The 19,677-nt window shown below is 43.3% G+C and overlaps 1 protein-coding gene across 1 annotated transcript in view; it reads right to left on the minus strand.

Annotated features, from left to right (window-relative positions):
• LOC106827209 (solute carrier family 28 member 3-like) overlaps window positions 1-12,669 on the minus strand; it is a 29,272-nt gene extending 16,603 nt beyond the window's left edge. The window contains exons 1-7 of the mRNA XM_044756687.2: window positions 12,341-12,669; window positions 6,501-6,667; window positions 5,393-5,484; window positions 3,794-3,983; window positions 2,556-2,700; window positions 1,191-1,304; window positions 497-574 (exon numbers count right to left, since the gene is read on the minus strand). Coding sequence (XP_044612622.2) covers window positions 497-574; window positions 1,191-1,304; window positions 2,556-2,700; window positions 3,794-3,983; window positions 5,393-5,484; window positions 6,501-6,610 — 729 coding nt within the window. The 5' untranslated portion in view covers window positions 6,611-6,667; window positions 12,341-12,669. The remainder of the gene's footprint in view (window positions 1-496; window positions 575-1,190; window positions 1,305-2,555; window positions 2,701-3,793; window positions 3,984-5,392; window positions 5,485-6,500; window positions 6,668-12,340) is intronic.
• Window positions 12,670-19,677: the final 7,008 nt, after the last annotated feature.

A 19,677-nucleotide genomic window follows, 5' to 3' on the forward strand; every position in this document is an offset into this window, starting at 1 on the left:
ATTGGAACAGTTTAGCACGAGGATGGTTCTGGAAGAACAGAGGCTGATGTGGGCGACCAGCCGACCTGGTTGGCCTGGGATTGATGGTTTCCTGAGGGTACACCAGTCACTGATCCTGGGCCTAGAAGCCATTAGTGGCCATATGCCTGTTCCCGGGCAGGTACCTAATGTTCTTTTCTCTGAAAACTCAGATCCTGTTGCCCCATATGATTTTTCATAAGAATCTCAGACAAAGCTACAAGCCCTCCAAAGATATTTGAACACTTCTCTGTCCTCTAGATGTTTCTCTGAATGCTATAGTAACAAAGTAAAACATTTGCAATCCACTGACTTCAGATAAAATTGCAATGAGAAAGGACAGTGCTGTGCTGTGCACCTATGACATGCCCAGCAGCTATACGCCTGGTTTCTGGTAGTTGGGTTCTAATGGAACATCCACCAAGACTGAGAAGTTACTGAAAAGGACATGACTCCATAGAAAAGGGTTTGACTTTACCTTAAATGCCAAGGAGTGGTCTGTATAGTTCTCACCAAAGACAAAGGATACACCAGCACCAGTGTGCTCCAAGAAGGTCTGAGATAAAGAAAGGGCAAGAGGAGACCATTATAACTTCTGAAGTGGTGATTACAGTCCCCAGGACCCACCAGGCTCTGCAGAGGGTGAGGACCCAGCAAACTTGTTGGATAGACTTGGAAAGTTAGTTTTCTCAGCTTTTCTCCCTCCAGTGGGTGGCATGGAAGTGTAGTTTTGAACTATAACTGCACACATATTTCCCGGCATTTCTAACATTCAATCTGACTCTAGGGTACTGAAGAGTAAGCTGGGTGTGGTAATTTGCTCCAGAAGCAATAGGTGGCACATAGGTGGCACTGCTGACCACTAGATGCAAAGAGAGCTTGTTTCTCTGTTTGTGGAACCACCTTAGAAGTGTGCCACTGCTTGGGCAGGATGAAGGGGGCAACCGGGATAGGGGAGAGATGTAGTGGATGATATGGGTGAGGGGCAAGAATAATATCAATGAACTGGACAGATTAACATTTTCTACATAAAATTGTCTAACTCATGCTATAAAATTAAAGTTTAAGTCACCTCATGGAGATAAATAAACCTATTTTTGACATATCTTGAGGACTATATTCAAATGTTAGAAGCACTATAAAAGTAAGATGTTCTTTTGAACCCAACTTACGTGAATTTGTTTGCCCAACCACTGAAAAGCCCTAAATCCAGGGCCAGTCCTTAGTATTATGAGCCCAAGAAGAAACTGTAACCCAATTCCCCCAAAGACAGGCCTCCAGCGAACCTGTGGAGAAAGATGGAGAGAGACGTATCTTATTAGAGGATGAATGCTGACCTCCACATAAACGCCCAGAGCCTCACTGTTTCCTCAGAAGCTTCTCACACGTGGCTTGTGATCCACCTTCTCTGGGAGGTCCAAGCAGTCATAAGCAGACAGTCCCTTGATAGAATCATACCCAGAAATCTCAGGGTGGTATTCCCTCTTTCTAAACCTGAGTTTTAAGCCTTTGGTCTCACGGGAGTCTGTAACCATGATGTCATAATAAAACTACTCAGACCCAAAGAGTAGTCTTAGCAGGGCCATAAGGAGGAAGGATCTAGCCTTGCTGGTCATGGTGTAAATATTCAATACATATAATTATTTCCCTTTCTGGAAGATGGAGAGGCAGAACATGACTTCTCTGTGTGTCCTAGGTTCGTTGATCTGACAAACTGTAATGAATTAAGTGAAAGAAATTCCACCCTGTTGAGGGGCTCTCATTTCACTGTAAAAGGAGCCAATTATCTCTACCGCACACCCAGGGAGAGCAGCATCATGGACAATCAGCTGCTTTCGTTTTTGGTGCAGAGATGAGCAGCCTGCAAAGAACTATAGGATTGGAGGCATAGAAAACAGGAGAAATGTTCACAGGGCAAAGATGTGGATCACATTAGGTGACTTTGGTTTCTGACTAGTGCTATTTTTTGAGGGGTGAACCTTTCAGCCAGTAAAATCTTCCAGGATTTGCCATTATGAGTCATTTGTGAACTACTGATGTCTCAGAATTCTTGCCCATGTAATGGGTTACTGACTGACAGGACAAGGATGAGGTTGGAATTCAATGTGAACAAAACCGTTTAAGGACAAACTTTTGGAGTAAAATAGCCAAAATTGCGAATGGAAATTTGATAAACTACAGCATCCAATGGTAGAATATTAGACGGTTTACTGGTCTGGGGAAATCTGGATCAAATGGATGAGTTTTCTTTGAATGTGTGTTTGATGGGGAGAGGAGGGGACACGAGTAGAAGTTGGACTTGACAACACAGAACATCTCACTGATTGTGTGACTGGAAAATCACTGAGAATGAACAATGAGAAAGTGACAGTTCTATGAAAGTTCAGGAAGAAGGGCCCCCTAGCCACTCAAAATATCATAGCAAGGTAAGAAAAATTCTGAATAACAGTTAAATTCTCTCGGACTCATTATTTTGAGCAATTTACACATGAGAAAAAAGAGAGAAAAAAACAATAAAAGATGAATTTGATACTTACTTTGGTTGGGTGCTTGGAAAATAGAAACATCAGGATAACGAACATTATGAGCCCACCAAAGGACACCAGCTGCTGTTGGCCCAATTTGGCGGTGTCAAAGATCAGCCAGAAAACAACTCCCAGGATCAGAGAGCTCCAAATCACCCTGAGAGAACCAGAAAGGGGGCATCATTTGTTATATTTGTGGCAACATTTGTCACATTTAAGTGCTAGCTTGAAAATCATAATCAGGTTTAAACTAACAAACAAAAAATATTAAGAGTAACACACTCTGGCACCAGAAGTTATGCTTCTAGAAATTGCAACAGAATCTCTTTTGTTGTGGCTATAGAGGCAAATAGCCAAAACATTAAGCAATGTGTCCCCCTCATTCCACAACTCTTGGGCCGTACAAGGATATATAAAGGGGTCAGAGAGAAGAAAGGATGTTTGGAGAGAAGTCTAGTGATTTCTTTGAGAGATCTATGGGGAGTCCTCATCTCCATTTTGGAAGATGAATGAGGCGTTACTTTCTTCCTTTTAAGGGTGAGCTTGAAATGCATTTTCTGCAGTTGGGGGACCTCACCCAAGACCCAGAGAGCCAAGTCAGTCTTTAGAGTAGATTCAGCTCCCTGGGGAATCAGGTGGGCATGACAAGGTTGATTCACAGCTTGGATGGCAGAACCAGAGAGGGTGCTGTGTTGGGATTACACAACCCTGGTTTATTAGGCCAAGGATGGGTGAAGTTTCCTGGTAGATCCCAGGTGGGCCATGCTGGGGAGAATGGGTCCTGGGTCCCACCCAGCCGGGCCACCTGGAGGGAGAGGAGGTCCCACAGAGAGGCTGTGAGGAACGCCCTGAGTGGTCACCTGCAGGCCACGGGCTCCTGTAGGAGAGGATTGGCTTTAGTAATTTACAGACCCTTCCTCCCAAGGAGGCCAGCTTCACGCCTAGAGCAGAGAGTCACCTCCCCAAGTGAGAACCATCCCATCCTTTGGACAACATCTTATCATTTAGTGGCAGTTGAAATTAAGGCAGTTTGTAGGGATATTTGAACACATCTCGAATTGAGTAATCACCTTATCCAGACCTTGATTTCCTGTTTGTAAAAGGAAGGCATTTTAGCAGATTATTCCCTAGGTTGTCTCTAGCTTCAATATCCCATAAATGAGGAAGCAATTTCAGAACACAGTTTTGGAAGAGTTTTCAAAAAGACAAAGATCACTTTCAACGGCAATAAGAGAACCAACTGCATTTACCACTTCAGCCAGAACCAATGGCTGTCCAGAAGCGTTCTACCAGGAGACAGGAGCTCTTTGATTCGATGCTCATATTTGGCCATACAGTGATCCCAGACCACAAAGAAGATGGCAGCCACGGTGATCACGAAGAGAGGAAGGGCTCGGTGAAAGTTGAGGGCACACGCGGCGATCACCATAGCCAGGTAAGCTACCAGGAATCAGACACAGATGGGGGCCATCAGCACCAGCTGGAGACCAGCCACAGCACCAATCAGCTCCACCAAGGGGGGTTCAGTCAAGGGAGCATTGAAGGCGGGAGAGCTCGTGACAGGGCTGTGGGCTCCTCTGATTATAAGTAGTGGATTTTGGGAGCTTCTGTTGTTTTTCCAAGCAAGTCCCTAAAGTCTCACTATGAATGCGAGGAGAACAGCGTGCTAGGTCTTTTTCTCTTATAGAACCTTGTGAGTTCTCGAATCCTGACTCTTCATCCCTGGGCCTCTCACTCAGTACTAACCACTTTTTTCTGGCATTCAGACTTGGCAGGCGAGCTTCCATCAGAGAAAGGCCAGGAGTTGAAACAACCACTCACTAACTGTATTGATTCTCCTGGTTTGCAGCTCAGATTTGGCCTAAGCTTGAGTAGGAAAACGGGCCCACCAACAATCTCTCAGTGTCCCAGGATCTCTACAGGAAAGGGGAAGGGGTGGGGCAATTACCAAGGGGGCTGCTTTTGAAGAGGAGGTTGTAGGATAAGAACAACAAGGTTTCCTGTTAAAGGTCAGCAAACATGGTCTGCATGTTAAATCTGGCTGCCACTTGCTTTTGTAGGTGGCAAGTACAGCTGTATTTTTGTGTTTGTATCTGTCTTCTACAAATAAAGTCTCATGGGAACACAGCCACACTGTCTGTGTGCTTTTGTCTTACAAGGCAGGGTTATGTGGGTTTCATCATATTGCGTGCAAAGCCTGAGACACCATCTGACCTGGGACACAGAAAGTTTATGGCTCTTCCCTGTTCCTGCAGTTGTGAGCACCAGCAGCCCCACCAACCTCAGGGAGCAGCAGTCTTGGGTTAACGTCCCTGGACTTGGGTGGGAGGGTCCCATCTTAGAGACAGGAGTGCCCTTTAAAATGGGCTGCAGAGCCCTTTGCTTGGGAGGGAGAAAAACTGGAGACCTGCTCATCTGTGAGGACAGTAGGGTCCTGCCTTCAGGCAAGAGGAGTGGGCTACCTGACCTCAGGCTCCTCCTCGTGTTGTGTTTGCGTAGTGTATTAATTGCTTATATTTCCCCCACAGTTAGGTCTCTACCTTGTGATTATCACCACGTTTTCCACTTACCTGGATGTGATGAACCAACCCTAAAGTCCATATCACAGTCAGAAAGTCCTCAGGACCTAAAAACTTAGCTGCTGGTACAAAAACTGGACAGGGAACCACTCTGCACAGGTGTCCCACGCCGAGAACTCCAATCAGGGGCTTCCTGATTGGTTCTCTCCCTCTCCGGATGATTCCATGAGGTCCAGGGAGGGGGAAGACTTATTTTCTTTCCACAGAAAGCTCATATTTGGGGGATCCGCGAAAAGAGACACTTCTATACCGTCCCCCTTTGTTAGTTACCTGCTAATAAGATGCCCCAGAGGATGTACCAAAGGGTGGTTTTGTGTTTCCGAAAAAAATCCCAAAGTGTACCATACTTCCTTTCCAGATACCTGTAAGAAGACAAAAGCAAAAAGGCAGGCAGAAGTCAACACCAAAATCATGAAATAAACTGGCAGCTAAGGCTGATTGGGGCTTTGTACATCAAGCAAGCAAACGACCAAACTCATGAGTGTGTGTCCTCCAATATAGAAATGAGAAACTCTTTTCATTTTAGACTAAAAGCAGCAGTGGCTTTGATCTGTCTTTACTGAATGGATGTGATTTGCTGAATTGAATGTGCCATCCCTTGAGGGGTTACAGAGATGAGAAAACTTGCTCCTGGAAATGGAGCAGGGGAGACGGAGAACTAACCAAAAGCTGAAAATAAATCATAGGACGAGGGTGTTTCTCACTGACTATGAGGGCCTCCATTAGCTTTTAAGCCACTGTCATTAAATGTTGAGATTTAAAAAACGTAAAAATCCAATGAACTGTCATCCCTTCTGGTTCCACAAAGTTTGAGGAAGCTGGTGGTTCCCTGTCCTTGCTCGCCACACTTTTTAGTGGGAGGCTGACTGACTTCACCGGGTGCTTGAAATGTAAAGTAGGATTTTGTGGATCTGAGAGCTATGAACGAGTAGGTTGTAACATAGCTTTCTCAGAAAGTTCTAGAAGTGTTGGCAGGTCTTTGCTTCTGTCCAGAGTTTTGTTATGAGTATAGGGTTTGTTTATGGTGGGTATGTTTCCAGACTAAACGTGTGTCCCATTCTTGGAGAGTTAATCAATCTACACCAGAAGTAGTTGTCACATGAAGCACAAATTTTGTTTGCGGCATGCAGGAGAGAAAATGGAGACCATAGGGAATAATTCACAAAGCAATGGCTCCCTGAGCACAGGGAGGTGGGTACCTTTATTTAGGATAGGGAATGAATATTCAAAGGGGAAGTTTTATCATCTCATGTAGAGGTGGGCAGAAGCTTACAGATGCGTGGCTTGAAATCATGCATTTACATGCATCATGTGATCTAAAAATGGCTTTTTTGTCCCTCCCAGAGGAGAATTTGGGATGTTAATGAGGGCAGATTACTTTAGTACAACTCCCCGCCTGTCTGCATAGGCGTCATTCTTGTTGGTCTGGTCTGGTTCAGAGCGGTTGGGTGCAGGGCGGTTGTAACTTAGAGCTTCTTCCTCCAGCATAGCTGAAACCACAGAAGCTCAAGACGCCAAAGTTGTTGGAGAGAGGAATGTCTGCACCTGTCAAGAAGACAAGAGAATTAGGTCAAACACAAAAGGTTAGAGTTTAGGCAGGACAAGAGAAGCAGGTTACAGTCCAGGGCTGGTGACAGAATCCCTCCTCTACTTTTATCCTGCTCCTCATTCTTGAGGGGCATGGGGCAAAGGTCCATATTCTGTAATTACTTCCTCCTGAGCATGAATGTTGTCATAGCGGCTGGTAAAGGAGTAGAATTTTTCCTGCTGGTCTAAGGTAAGTCTGTGGGTCACCAGGCATGGCTCTAAGTTGTTCATATCCTTGGTTAAAGGCAGGTGGCAGTCACAGCTCTCAGGCATGGGGGCCATCTTTTTGCCACAGTGTCTAGCTGCTTTGAGAAACAGGCTATCACTCTCTTTAAGGATCCCAACATTTGGGCTAATCCTCCCAGAGTTATTCCTTGTCTTTCATGAATGTACAAGTCAAATGGTTTGCTCAGGTCTGGTAAGGCAGGTGCAGGTGCTTCTATTAGTAAGTTTTCAAGCTTATTGAAAGCTTGATCACACAGCTTATAGAATTCACAGGTGTCCATTTCTGGCTCCTGCAATTTGTCATAGAGAGGCTTAGCAATCAACCCCAAATTAGGGATCCACATGTGACAGAACCCAGCCATCTCAAGAATCCTCATAGTTGTCTACATGTTCTTGGTGGAGAACTTGATATATTACCATTTTCTTCTCTTGAGGAAGGTGGCACTGCCCTTTTGAAATAATAAACCCCAAATAATTTACAGTCTCTTTAGATATCAGTGTTTTCCCCTTAGAAAATTTATATTCCTTACTTGCTAAGAAGTTTACCATGGTCACCGTGTTCTCATCAGAGATTTTCTTTTGAGGACTGGCTGCTAGGATGCCATCCACATACTGTAACACAGTCCTTTGTTTTAATTTTAATTCCCTTAAATCTCGGCCCAGGATTTCCCCAAAAATTGTAGGGGAGTTTTTAAATCATTGGAGGAAGACAGCCCAGCAGTATTGTTGTTTCTGGCAGGAGTCTGGGTCCTCCCACTCAAAGGCAAAAATCTCTTGGGACTCAGGGTCCAACGGGCTGTAAAAGAAAGCATCTTTTAAATCTTGCACTGTCAGAAACACGCTTTCCCAGGGAGATTAGGCAGCAGGTGTAAGGATGAGGTCCTACAGGATGTAGGTCTTGGACTGTTTTCTTGACAGCCCTAAGGTCTTCAACAAATCTGTACTTCCCTTTTCCCAGCTTTTTAATGGGTAAAATGGGAATGCTACATGGGGATCTATATGGCCTGAGTATTCCTTGTTTTAAAAGTTTGTCCATTACAGGAAGGATTTTTCTGAAGGCTTCTGACTTTAGGGGGCATTTTTATGTTAGAGGCCAGCAGCCTATCTACTTTAAGTCCACTTTTACAGGTATGGCAGTGACTGCCTGTCCCATTTGTCCTTGTGTCCATACCTCTGAGTTGGCTTGGCTTAGAATGTTTGGGGAATTTCTTCCTTTTCAGGTACTGGTGTGTTTTGTAACCAGGCCATGAGCTCGACTTCCCAATTTTGGGGAACTTGGATTTCTATTTTGTCTTGTTCCAAGTTTATTGAGGCCCCTAGTTTTGATAACATGTCCCTCCTGAGGAGAGGAACAGGGTATTCTGGCAGATATAGAAAAGAACATCTTAATGTTTTTGATCCTATTGCACAGGCCAAGGGCTCCAGAAACCTTCTGGTCTCTCCTCTACCAGTACTCCTTGTCTATCACATTTTCTTTTTTGAAAGGTTTCCTTTTTGGGTATTTAACATCAGGCATGTGGCTCAGTATCAAGTAAAAATACAACATGCTCTTCTCCCACTGCTAAGGTTACCTGGAGATGAGGATCTTGTTGCCTGGAGCCAACCATGGAGCTCCACGGCCCCATCACATCTCATCTGTAGTCATGGGCAGTTGTCATGGTTTGCTCCTGTCCGAGTCCTTCCCTCTCTTGGGTTGGTTCGGACAATCCAAATGCCATTCTTGTCTATAGTTGCACACTGATTAGGCCCCAACTTCATTTGTAGCCTCTGGTCCCACAGTGGGGGTCGGGGTCACTCACCCATGGTGTCTTCTTCTCCCTCGGGTGACCTTGAGCAGACTGGAGGGCCACTGTGAGCAGAGTTGCTTGCCTCTGCATCTCCTGGTCATCTTTCATTTCTTCTGTCATATCTTGGGTGTTGAGCACCCTGAAGGCTACCTCCACTAACTGCACAGAACTGGTATCAGGCCCTATTGTCAGTTTTTGGAGTTTCCTACAGATGTCTGGAGCACTTTGAGATGTGAAATAGGTATCAAGAACCACTTATATCAGTAACATTTACCTACCTGATATAACCTATGAAGGTTTATTATTATTTATTTGATAGTTTTTATGTAATTTAATACAACAAATAAGCCTAACTAGACTAATATTTCCCTCTTTATAGAAAGAGGGAACAGGGCTGGCCCAGTGCATCATGGTTAAATTTGCATGCTCCGCTTTGGCGGCCTGGAGTTCACAGGTTCAGTTCCTAGGCTTGGACCAAGCACTGCTCATCAAGCCACGCTGTGGTGGCATCCCACATAAAACACGGGAAGATTGGCACAGATGTTAGCTCAGCAACAATCTTCCTCAAGCAGAAATAGGAAGATTGGCAACAAGATGATAGCTCAGGGTCAATCATCCTTACAAAATAAGGAGAACAAATTCTTTGAGAAGTCCTCAGGGCCCCACTGGAAACCCCTCAAAAGAAAGACTTTACTTAGGGTTTGAACCTTGGGGAAATTTGTCAAAAAATATTAAAAGGTTTTAAAACACTTGGTCAAATAGGAAATAATGTTTTGTTATCCATTTAATCAAGACGACAACAGAAATTGTCACAGGTTAACAGAGAAAGTGAAATAGTCTAAAAAGAAAACCCTAATAGAGAGACTTTGGCTTCCTTGAGCATAGCAAATTATTTTAATCAAACATAGATTTTCTGTCTTGTAAGTAGACTCACTCAAAGGTAAAGAAAAAAAACCTTTCATAATTACTTTATCAAGAGTGGACAAAGATTTAAGATTATCCTTTTAAGACAAAGAAAGCCAAATTTTTAATTTCTTAACTTACTTTTGATATAGAAACTCATTTATTTAATTGAATTTATTTTAATTCTAGTAAACTTAACTATGTATAAAACTCTTGTCTTGGGGTTTTTACTTTTACGAACCTTGTGTCACTTGCTTCTTACATTTAGAATTTGTTCCATGTCTTCCTCCTTTTTTCCCTAGTACTGTAAGACAAATTTATCTTTTTGATGAAACAAGTAAAAATATCCCTAGTCTTTATGTATCCTTTACTGAAAACATACCCTTTACTTTCCTTGAGTACAAAGATGTTTCCCTTATTAACTTTTGGTAACCGTGTTTTGTTGGTAAGATTCGCCCTGTGCTACATTGTGCCAATCTCCCTCTACTTTTTGTATGTGGGACACCTCCACAGTGTGGCTGGTGAGTGGAGTGGGTCCATGCCCGGGATCCAAACCCAAGAATCTGGGCCACTGAAGCAGAGAGCATGGAACTTTAATCACTCAGCCATGGGGCCAGGCCCAACTTTTAGTAGCTTTAGTCACATATATTGGTTAGAATTTTAGCCCTTACAGACTTTGCTTTTGTTTGTGAAAACTAAGAAGTAATTACACACTGTCTTTTACATTAATATTCTGTAACTTGGCATATTTATAAATACTTTTTATAATTTTTAGAAACATGTTCCTTCATAATATAATCTTTTAATAAAATATAGGACATGTTTACTAATAGACTTGAGCATCTTTTAGTTTTTTTGTAATAAGAAGCCAGAAGCAGATTAACCTTTGCCTGATATTTTATTTTACTTAGAAATTATCTTGCTATTTAATTAATTTTTATCGTTTAATTTAATTGAGTAAAACTTCAAAGTTTTAACTTACCAAAAACATTTTGAAAGTTATTCTAAATACATATGTTATAAAATATAATTATTGTTAAAAGTTTATCCATAAAGTTTTAGTCCGCATTTAAGCCATTTGTTTTTAACAATCATGTCCAGATTACTCACAAAGTCTTTATGTGACACCAGAGCAGTTAGCCATCATTTTAAGTTGTTGTATGTACATATATTAGAACACGTGATTATTATTAAAAGTTCTCTGCAAAGCTTTTACCTTTTTACATCTGTGCAGTTTACCTGTTTCCAAAGATTGTTTGGATGACCTATAAAAACTTTATGAATTGTCAGACAAAATTAGCTATTATTTTAAGTTATTAGTTTTGTTCACAAATTCTGTAACAGAGACAACATGAGTTTGTTTGACTCATGAAGGCGGTATGTTTCCATTACATACTATGTTGATAACTCTGAGGACATGTCTACTTTAATAAACCAACAAACTTCAACAAGTTTTTATTTACCAAAGATCATTTTAGGTCACGTTAACTTGAAAGACATCTGGGCTAGTTTTTATCACATTTGGAAATAATTCATATAAGCGCTTATTTTCAGTCAATTAAATAGAGCTCTCTTTAGAAATTAGATCATCCAGACACACACACAGAGACATGTGGACGATCGGAAACAGATCTTTAAAAATTTCAGCCATGTCTCAGGCACAAAATTTAAAAGAATGCTGGATCCAAATTGTGACCTCTTCAGATGGCTAAAGATTTGTGTTAAGGACTTTTTTTCTTTTTGCTCTAAGGATCCTGTTTTATAGCTGGTTTTAAAGCCATTTTATCTTTAAGCAGCATCTGTGTATTAATCAAAGAATGCATGCTATTGTGAGAGGTTTGGAATCCCCTCTTTTAAGGTGGACTTTTCTGGAACAAAGTTTCCCCAACGTGGCCATTACAATTTTAAAAATATTTTAAAACTCTACCTATTTTCACTTGCTTAGTTTCAGATCTGGAATTTTGGAGAAGCTGAAGTGGGGGAGACCAGCAAGAGAGGAGGGAGGAGCAGCAGATTGGGTGTCCTTTCCCTAGCACGTTTCTTTATTTAGTAATTTTTTCTTAAAGAGGCAGTATGGGATTTTTGAACATGTTTAGAAGCCTCAAAAATCAAAATAAGCATGTCTGGCCCAGTGGTGTAGTAGTTAAGTTCATGCACTCTGCTTTGGTGGCCCGTGATTCAAGGGTGTGGATCCCGGGTATGGACCTACACACTGCTCCTCAAGCCATGCTTTCACAGCATCCCACATATGAAATAGAGGAAGACTGGCACAGAAGTTGGCTGAGAGACAATCTTCCGCACCAAAAAAACAAACAAAAAAATTAAAATAGGCTTCCCATTGGTTTTTAATTCTTTATGGCCAGCTTTGTCTCCAATTCCAAACGCAAATACGCCAGTTTCAGTCAACTGAACTTGCCCCATTTTGGCCATTTTAAGGTGAGGTCTCTCTTAGCATGGTTAATTAACATTGCCTGAAGGACGGATTTATATGTGTTCACAATCCCCACAGTATAATTTAAAATATAATTAAGCAGAAGAGATGTAATCATTTTACATAGAGCCCATCATATTTACCCGGTCCTGTTGGAGCGCAAGGTTAGCGCAAAGACAAAAACAACAAAAAACCCTGACAGATCCAATACCCAGTACAAAAACTGGACCAAGTGCTGGAAGAGAAAGTACCTTGGCCCTGTCATCTACGAGTTCCGTGACTCACCTCAGATGTCTTCTCAAGTTCTGAGCCTCATTTCTTCCATGAGCAAAACCAAAGGCACCCTCTCGAGGGAGGATGGTTAAGGAGACTAAGGACTCCAGGGAAGGTCCAATCTGGGAGAGGAGAGGCCGACGGAACCTCTCCAGCAGGAAGTGCGAGGGAAAGAAGAATGGGGGCCTTGAGTTTCTCCAAGGACCGCTGGTAAGAAAACTGAAACAGAGAGATCCAAGAAGCCTGGAAGCCCGTCTATTGAGAAAACAGAGAGGGATACGAGGATCCTCTGCTGGGCGTGCCCACCCACTTTGTTCCAGATGGCTCAGCAGTTAAGACTCAGACTGCAGGGACCTAAGCCTGCCTTGTACCACAGTTACAAGATAAGACTCAGACTCTGAGTCCAGATACCAGCTCCTTCTGTCACTGACACAACACAAAACACCAAAGGGCCCTCAAACGGGCTTCAAGCCCCAGCAGTGACAAACTCAAATGGGCCTCAAGCCCTCACTGCCCAATGACTAGTCAGCAGGGATTGCTCCCGTTGGCCAGAGCCAAGCATTGGTTCCTCCGGGGTGGCCGGGTCGCACAATCCTTCCAATCACATGGGGACTCCCACTCCCTTGAGCCAGGCCACCTCCAGATGGGGATCCAAACCCCAAAGCCAGGCTCCAACAAGCGAACCTTGGGACTTGAACCCAAGGCTGGGGCAGCCTTATACCCAAGGTTCAGGCAGCTGATTTTATGAGACAACTATAAGCATTACTTAAGGAAATAATGCTTATAGTTGTGCCATGGGGTTGGCGCCACTGACCCCCATCAAGAGATTCTCAGACCAAAATGCTCAGAGTGGCCGTTGGGTCTCCCAATGGGGAAGCCATGCCAGACTGGCAGCACCAACACCAAGAGGAAAGTCCCTTCCTCTGAGGTTCATCCTCCAGTGGCATGACTGGGTTCTCTGTCCGTTGGAAACCAGATCATTGGAAGAACAGAGGGACAGAGGGCCCATCTGGGTCACCAATTTGTCCAGGTAGTATGGGAGCAATGTTTGTATCTTATCATTTCTTCTGAGGAGGAAGGTGTCCACCAGTGAGTGAGTGTGGAGAGGCCACAGGGCTGTACCCACAACGATTGTCCTCTGCTTCTCCTGGGATGCTCCTGGTCCCCTCCACACCTGCTCTGAGACCTGGCTTTCCTGCAGGTGCCTCTCTGCTCAATGACACATCTAACAGAGGCCTCTCCTTCTCCCACTTGAGGCTGGATGGATGGCATTTACTCGCACTTTTAACCATTGCCACTTCCAGGCCACTAGACAGCATTTCTAAAACAAGCACTTCTCATCCCGTATAGAAGGTTCTCAATCTCCAGGACCTCACAGGACCATGGCCCTAGCTGGGACCGCCCCTGCCCTTGGTTAAGGACTCCAGTCCCCTCCTTCCCACATTCAGGCCCACATGTCCAGGTCTTAGCTCCCTTCAGGTTTAAGGTCACAGCTCAGTCCTTTGCTTCTACGAAGCCTTCTTGCATCTGCTCAGGCAAAGGCATTCTCTGCACTTTCTTCCTACTGTCTTCTCTGATTGTGTTTTCTTTTGGAGCCTTGACTGACTATAACTTCCTGGCAAATGGATGTCTGTGAGCCCTACAGCACCAGCACCTGGGACACTGAGGATGCTTGACAGGCATTTGTCAAATTACTAGAAAAATGCAATGGGAGTATACATTGCTTTTCTGGAACAGTATTTTACAGCTGTGGGTTGGGACCCTGTTGTGGGTTGTGAAGTCATACAGGGCATGATAACCCTCATTCAAAGGGAGAAGAGGACATCTCAGAGTTTATCACACAGAGTGACAGAAAGTACACTTCATGAAACTTTTGTCATTATCACGTGTGAATATGTGTACTGAGAATTAAAAACGCTATTCTAGAAGATATTGAAGGAACGTAGTGTAGAAAAGACTAAGTTTTTCATGATCTAATTTAGGAAAGGCTGGTGATGCATTATCCTCAGTCGTGGACATAGTGTTAACAAGTAGCAATGGTGAAGGGCAGCATTTAATAGGGCGCATCCACCTGCTTTAGGGTAGATGTATCGGATTTCTTAATTGCAGGGAATGTGTGTAGCCCATTACAGCAAGCTGACACTGCATAAAATAAAGTAGCCAGAAATAGACGCTTGGCCATTTGGTTTTCTAGGCTGAACACCTCCCAATCCACTGGGGGTTGTTTCAATCCCATTGACATTGGAGAAACCTGAGTGCCTCTGGCCACCCAAGAGAATCTCTCAGCCCACAGCATCAGAGACTCAGAAAGTAAAGTGAAGGTTGAAACTAAGCTCAGGTTTCTGATGTGGTAAATATTCTTGACGGTGTATATGTGATAAGAGAGTTAAATCCTAATTCTGACCAACTCCAGAGATATCTTCTTATTCACAAAAACAAAGTTCCTCAGAGACTTAGGAATTAAATCAAATTTAAATAGGAATTTAGAATATTGGCAAATACTTTGGTGTGATGTTAGAGTACCAGACAGTCTTGGACTAGGAATCAGAAGCTGATGTTGTAAGTTAGCTTTGTTCCACTCTTGCTGACTAACCTTGGGTAAGTCACTTCTCTGAGCTTCATTTTCCTGGTCCAAAAACTAAAGACAATAATTTGCCTCTCCCACCTAATGGGTGATAAGGACCTGGAATACCTTCACGGCAATACAAGGTAAAAGCAAGTTTGTTGGGATTTAAAATGGATCGGATTTTGACAAATCAATTGCTTGTTGATTGACATTGAGAAGATGAATGACTACTTTGTATGGACTGGAGCAATTAGTAGGTAATTTACACCTTTAATTACAAGACTGGATATTAGGTTCCAGGTAGGGGATCAGAATTGGCCACTCCCAAATGTATCTTTTTGGCTTGATTATTTTGAAGAACAAAACACTCTGAAAGAAATTTTGACTTGCCCCCTAACTGCCTAAAAGAAATTTAAGATAAAAGACCTGTCCCCAGGACAGACTGTCACCATAGATAACTCTGGCTATCAGTAGACTGTGAAGGGCCTTGCTAAGCCCATTCTTATCAAAGTTCTGTTAACCAAACATTTGCTTTTCCATTTCCCTGTGAATTGCCTTCCTCTCCTTTAAGTCCCAAACCACTACCCCCAATATCCTCCTTTGTCTTTATCTGCTATTTAAGGTGGCAGCTTCAGCCATTCTGGCTGAGTTACCCAGTTTTCCTGGGTTTCTCCCATGTATTCATGTTATAAGCTCTGTTTGAGTTTGTCTTGTTATTCTCTGATGTCAATTTCATACGTAGGGCAGTCAAAAGGACCTAGAGGGTAGAGGCATTATTTTCCTCCTCTTTCTATGGACAACAGTAGTTTGAATTTACCGTGTTGATTATCCTGGAGCTCCATTAATTTTCTGAAAATGGTGTTGGGTGGGTAATGGGGAGGGGAGATTGGTGGTGGTGACTATCTCTGACAAATCATAATAAACATTAAAAGTTAGATGAGGATAAAACCACTCTGTTTAGGAGGTAGGTGTGGTTATTTCTCTGGTTGAAACCTGTACCCTTTTGGATGTGTCTCTTGATCGTCCTTTTCATCTTCTTTGTTTCCTGGAGAATCCGGCTCAGTGGTGACCTGCTCTTCATCCTGGAAATCAAACAGTGGAGCAGAGATGGAATAATGAAAATCCTGGGTGATGCGGGGTCGGTGAGCCGAGGAGTCGAAAGAAAGATTTCTTAGACTCTCAAGATCTGGCAGTAGTGCTCTTTTATTTAGAGAATAGTGTGGAATAGCATGGGGACAGGACCCATGGGCAGTCAGAGCTTCTGCTGCCGCCGCTTCTGCTGCCCCCGCTGGCATGGGGACAGGACCCATGGGCAGGCAGAGCTGGTGTGTGGGGACAGGACCCACGGGCAGCCAGAGCTCCTGCTGCTGCTGCTTCTGCTGCCCCCGCTGGCATGGGGACAGAACCCATGGGCAGGCAGAGCCGCTGCTGCTGCCCCCGCTGGCATGGGGACAGGACCCATGGGCAGGCAGAGCTCCTGCTGCTGCTGCTGCTGCAAAGTTGGGTGGAGAGTAAGGCTAAATTTAAGGCATAGGTATGTGAGTTATCTCTTTACAAGACAAAGAATATGTAAAAAAGTTAAAATGGTATCAGTGCCCCTATGGTCTGGCCATTTGGCGGTCCCACAACTTTTAGATAAGAATCAAACTGATTGAGTAAATGGCAGAAGTCACCCCTTGAATTTTCTCCTCAGCTAAAGACAAAGGAGGATTTGTGGGAGGGTGGGGGGGTCAGTTACATGAGGTTGCCAGACAGTAACCAACTTAAGTTCTTGCCTCTGGCATTGATTAAGAGCTTCTAGAGATAAGACCATCCCCCCTTCTTCCTGGCACAGAGAGGGAGGCATCTTCACAGATAGAGGTTTCCCTTAGAAATGTAAACGTTTCCCAAGAAAGGTGCAAACAGGGGGTGGCCCCGTGGCCGAGTGGTTAAGTTTGCGCGCGAGTGGTTAAGTTTGCGCGCTCCGCTGCAGGCGGCCCAGTGTTTCGTTGGTTCGAATCCTGGGCGCGGACATGGCACTGCTCATCAAACCATGCTGAGGCAGCGTCCCACATGCCACAACTAGAAGGACTCACAACAAAGAATATACAACTATGTACCGGGGGGCTTTGGGGAGAAAAAGGGAAAAAAAAAAAAAAAGAAAAGGGGCAAACAAATTCCACTCCTTGGAGCCTGAAACTCATCTGTAGTTTTAAAACTAACCAGCCTAAAAATCCTCATCATAAGCCATTTTAAAATTAAGCAGCCTAAAAATCCTCATCATAAACCATTTTAAAATTAAGCAGCCTAAAAATCCTCATCACTGGCCATAATGGACCCTGATCTCTTTTGCTCAGAATTTTGGCAGAGAACTTTTAAAAGGTCCTTTTAAATCATTATGCAAGAAGATGGCTCCTACTATCTACTGCGCAGACTTTTTTCCCCTTGTCACAAAAAAGCCAGATCACACGTCTCTTCCTTTACTTCCAAAGGAGCCGTTGGTATTATCTCCTGTTCTTTAAGAACAGGTTCATATCTCTGTTTTTCGCTCCTGCCTCTACTGTAATCATGCAACTGTCACCCTGTTTTCAGGCAAGTGCAAAAGGAAGTTAACACCAGAGCTGCATACATCTCTCTTTATATCTGCCAGCCCCAGTTGCCAAAGGACTGAGATGAAGGCAAATAATATTTGCCACCCCAATGTGTCTGTTCAACATGAGAATTATTTTAGCTGACTATTTTTAAGAAACAAAAGACTCAGAAAGTTTTTCTTGTTACTTCCCCCTTAACTGCCTAAAAGAATTGAGGGAAAAAACCTGTCTCAGGAAGCATGCTATCACCTTGGCATAACATGAACTGGGTGGTACACAGGGAGGAACCTAGAAAAGCCTGTTTGTTGGGCTCCCTCTGTGTTCTTCTGTTTCTTTGTGGCCAAATAAACACTTGTTTTGTAAACTGTTTGCTTCTTTTTCACCTACCTGTGAATTGCCTTCCTTCCCGTTGAAGTCCCTGACTCTCCCCACGCCCAACATTGTCTTTTGTCTTTAGCTGAGGATTCACCTGAAGATAGTTACTCAGTTTTCCTGGGTTTCCCCCATGTATGCATATTATTAAAATTTGTTACATTTCCTCCTGTTAATCTGTCTCATGTCAATTTAATATTTCTCTTACTCAGCTAGCCCTTGCTCTAATTAACTGAGTGAAGTGGATACCTGGGCCATCCATCTTTCATGGACAATCTTTCTAGGTACTGTTGGAGCTCTTAAATGTCCATGACCCATCCTACTCTTGGGATGGCCAGAGGATTTCCAACTTCCCTCCATTCTGCAATAATGTCTCCCAAAGGTCCAGCTATTGTAAGCAATGGTGAGGGGAGGTGGGGAGGAAGAATGCAGATGTGGAGCAGTTTTGAACATGCTCCAGGAGGCAAAATGCTAAATCTCAGCTTTAGTTTTCTGTCATATTCCATGAGGCCTTTGGTTCTCTTTACCTCAACAAAAATCATAGAAATAAGTCATTAGCATGACTGAGCCAAAGGGATACTCAAAGATCACATAGTCCTTCAATGCCAAATTCCACTATATTTCTGACTTACACAGCCTTCATTTTCTCCCTGGGCCTTGGGAACTAGGAAGGCGAGGGGACAATTGCAAGAGAGACCAGCTGAGTCCGAGCTGCAGCTGCTAAGGTCACGGGAGGAGACAAGCCTTATTCATTTTCTCTCAAACACTTAACTTGGCCAATAGTCAAAGTTTGCTAAATTTTTTATTTGAATGATCATAGTTATTATTTTCTTAAAGTGAAATTCCTAAGTTACCTACTATCTGTGGAATGTGTAACATTACTATTGTTTTCTTTCCTTCTTTTTTCCCAATATTCTCATCTTTAAAACAAAACAAAACAACAACACCTTGTTGATCCCACAGTCATGGACATCTGCCCCCTCCTTCCCTTCACATCCAGGACTTCTGAAAGAGTTGCCTTTACCTTTTGTGACCCGCTTCCTCACATCCTACTTTCTCAGCCCCCTGTGATCAGGCTTCCACCAAGACAGCTTCTGCCAAGGTCACCCAAGCACCACTGTTGGCAAATCCAGCAGCTACTCCTCAGTCTTCATATTTCTGTGTATGATAGTAAAGTATCGAATTTTCGTTTTTGATTTTTTTGTGAAACGATATTAGACAAAAAAATCTTCTTTTTATAGAACAGTTTTAGGTTCACAGCAAAATTGAGTGGAAAGTAGAGATTTCCCATATATCTGCTGTCCCCACACACACATCGCCCCCCCCATCATCAATGTCTCCCACTAGAGTGGCACATCTTCTGCAAGTGATGAACCTACATTGACACATCATTATCTCTCAAAGTCCATAGTTTACATTAGGGTTCACTCTTGGTGTCATACATTCTACGGGTTTGGACGAATATATAATGCCATGTATCCACCATTAGAGTATCACATAGAGTAGTTTCACTGGCCTAAAAATCCTCTGTGCTTTGCCTATTCATCCCTCCCTCCTCTGTTGGTAACCACTGGTCTTTTTATGGTCTCCGCAGTTTTGTCTTTTCCAGAATGTCATATGGTTGGAATCATATGGTGTGTAGTCATTTCAGATGGCTTCTTTCACTTAGCAATAACATTTAATGTTCACCCCTGTCAACAATACAGAGCACCTCAACCTGCTCTGTAAACTTAGATGTCACTGAGGAACCCTAAGCCACGATGCACAAAGTTTTAGATCCAGGTCTTAGAGCCTTCCTAGTCTGCCTTATTTACCTTAAAATTGAGATGCTTTTGTTTAAG

This window comes from Equus asinus, chromosome 23 (assembly GCF_041296235.1).
Source record: "Equus asinus isolate D_3611 breed Donkey chromosome 23, EquAss-T2T_v2, whole genome shotgun sequence".
In the NCBI taxonomy this organism is placed as follows: Eukaryota; Metazoa; Chordata; class Mammalia; order Perissodactyla; family Equidae; genus Equus; species Equus asinus.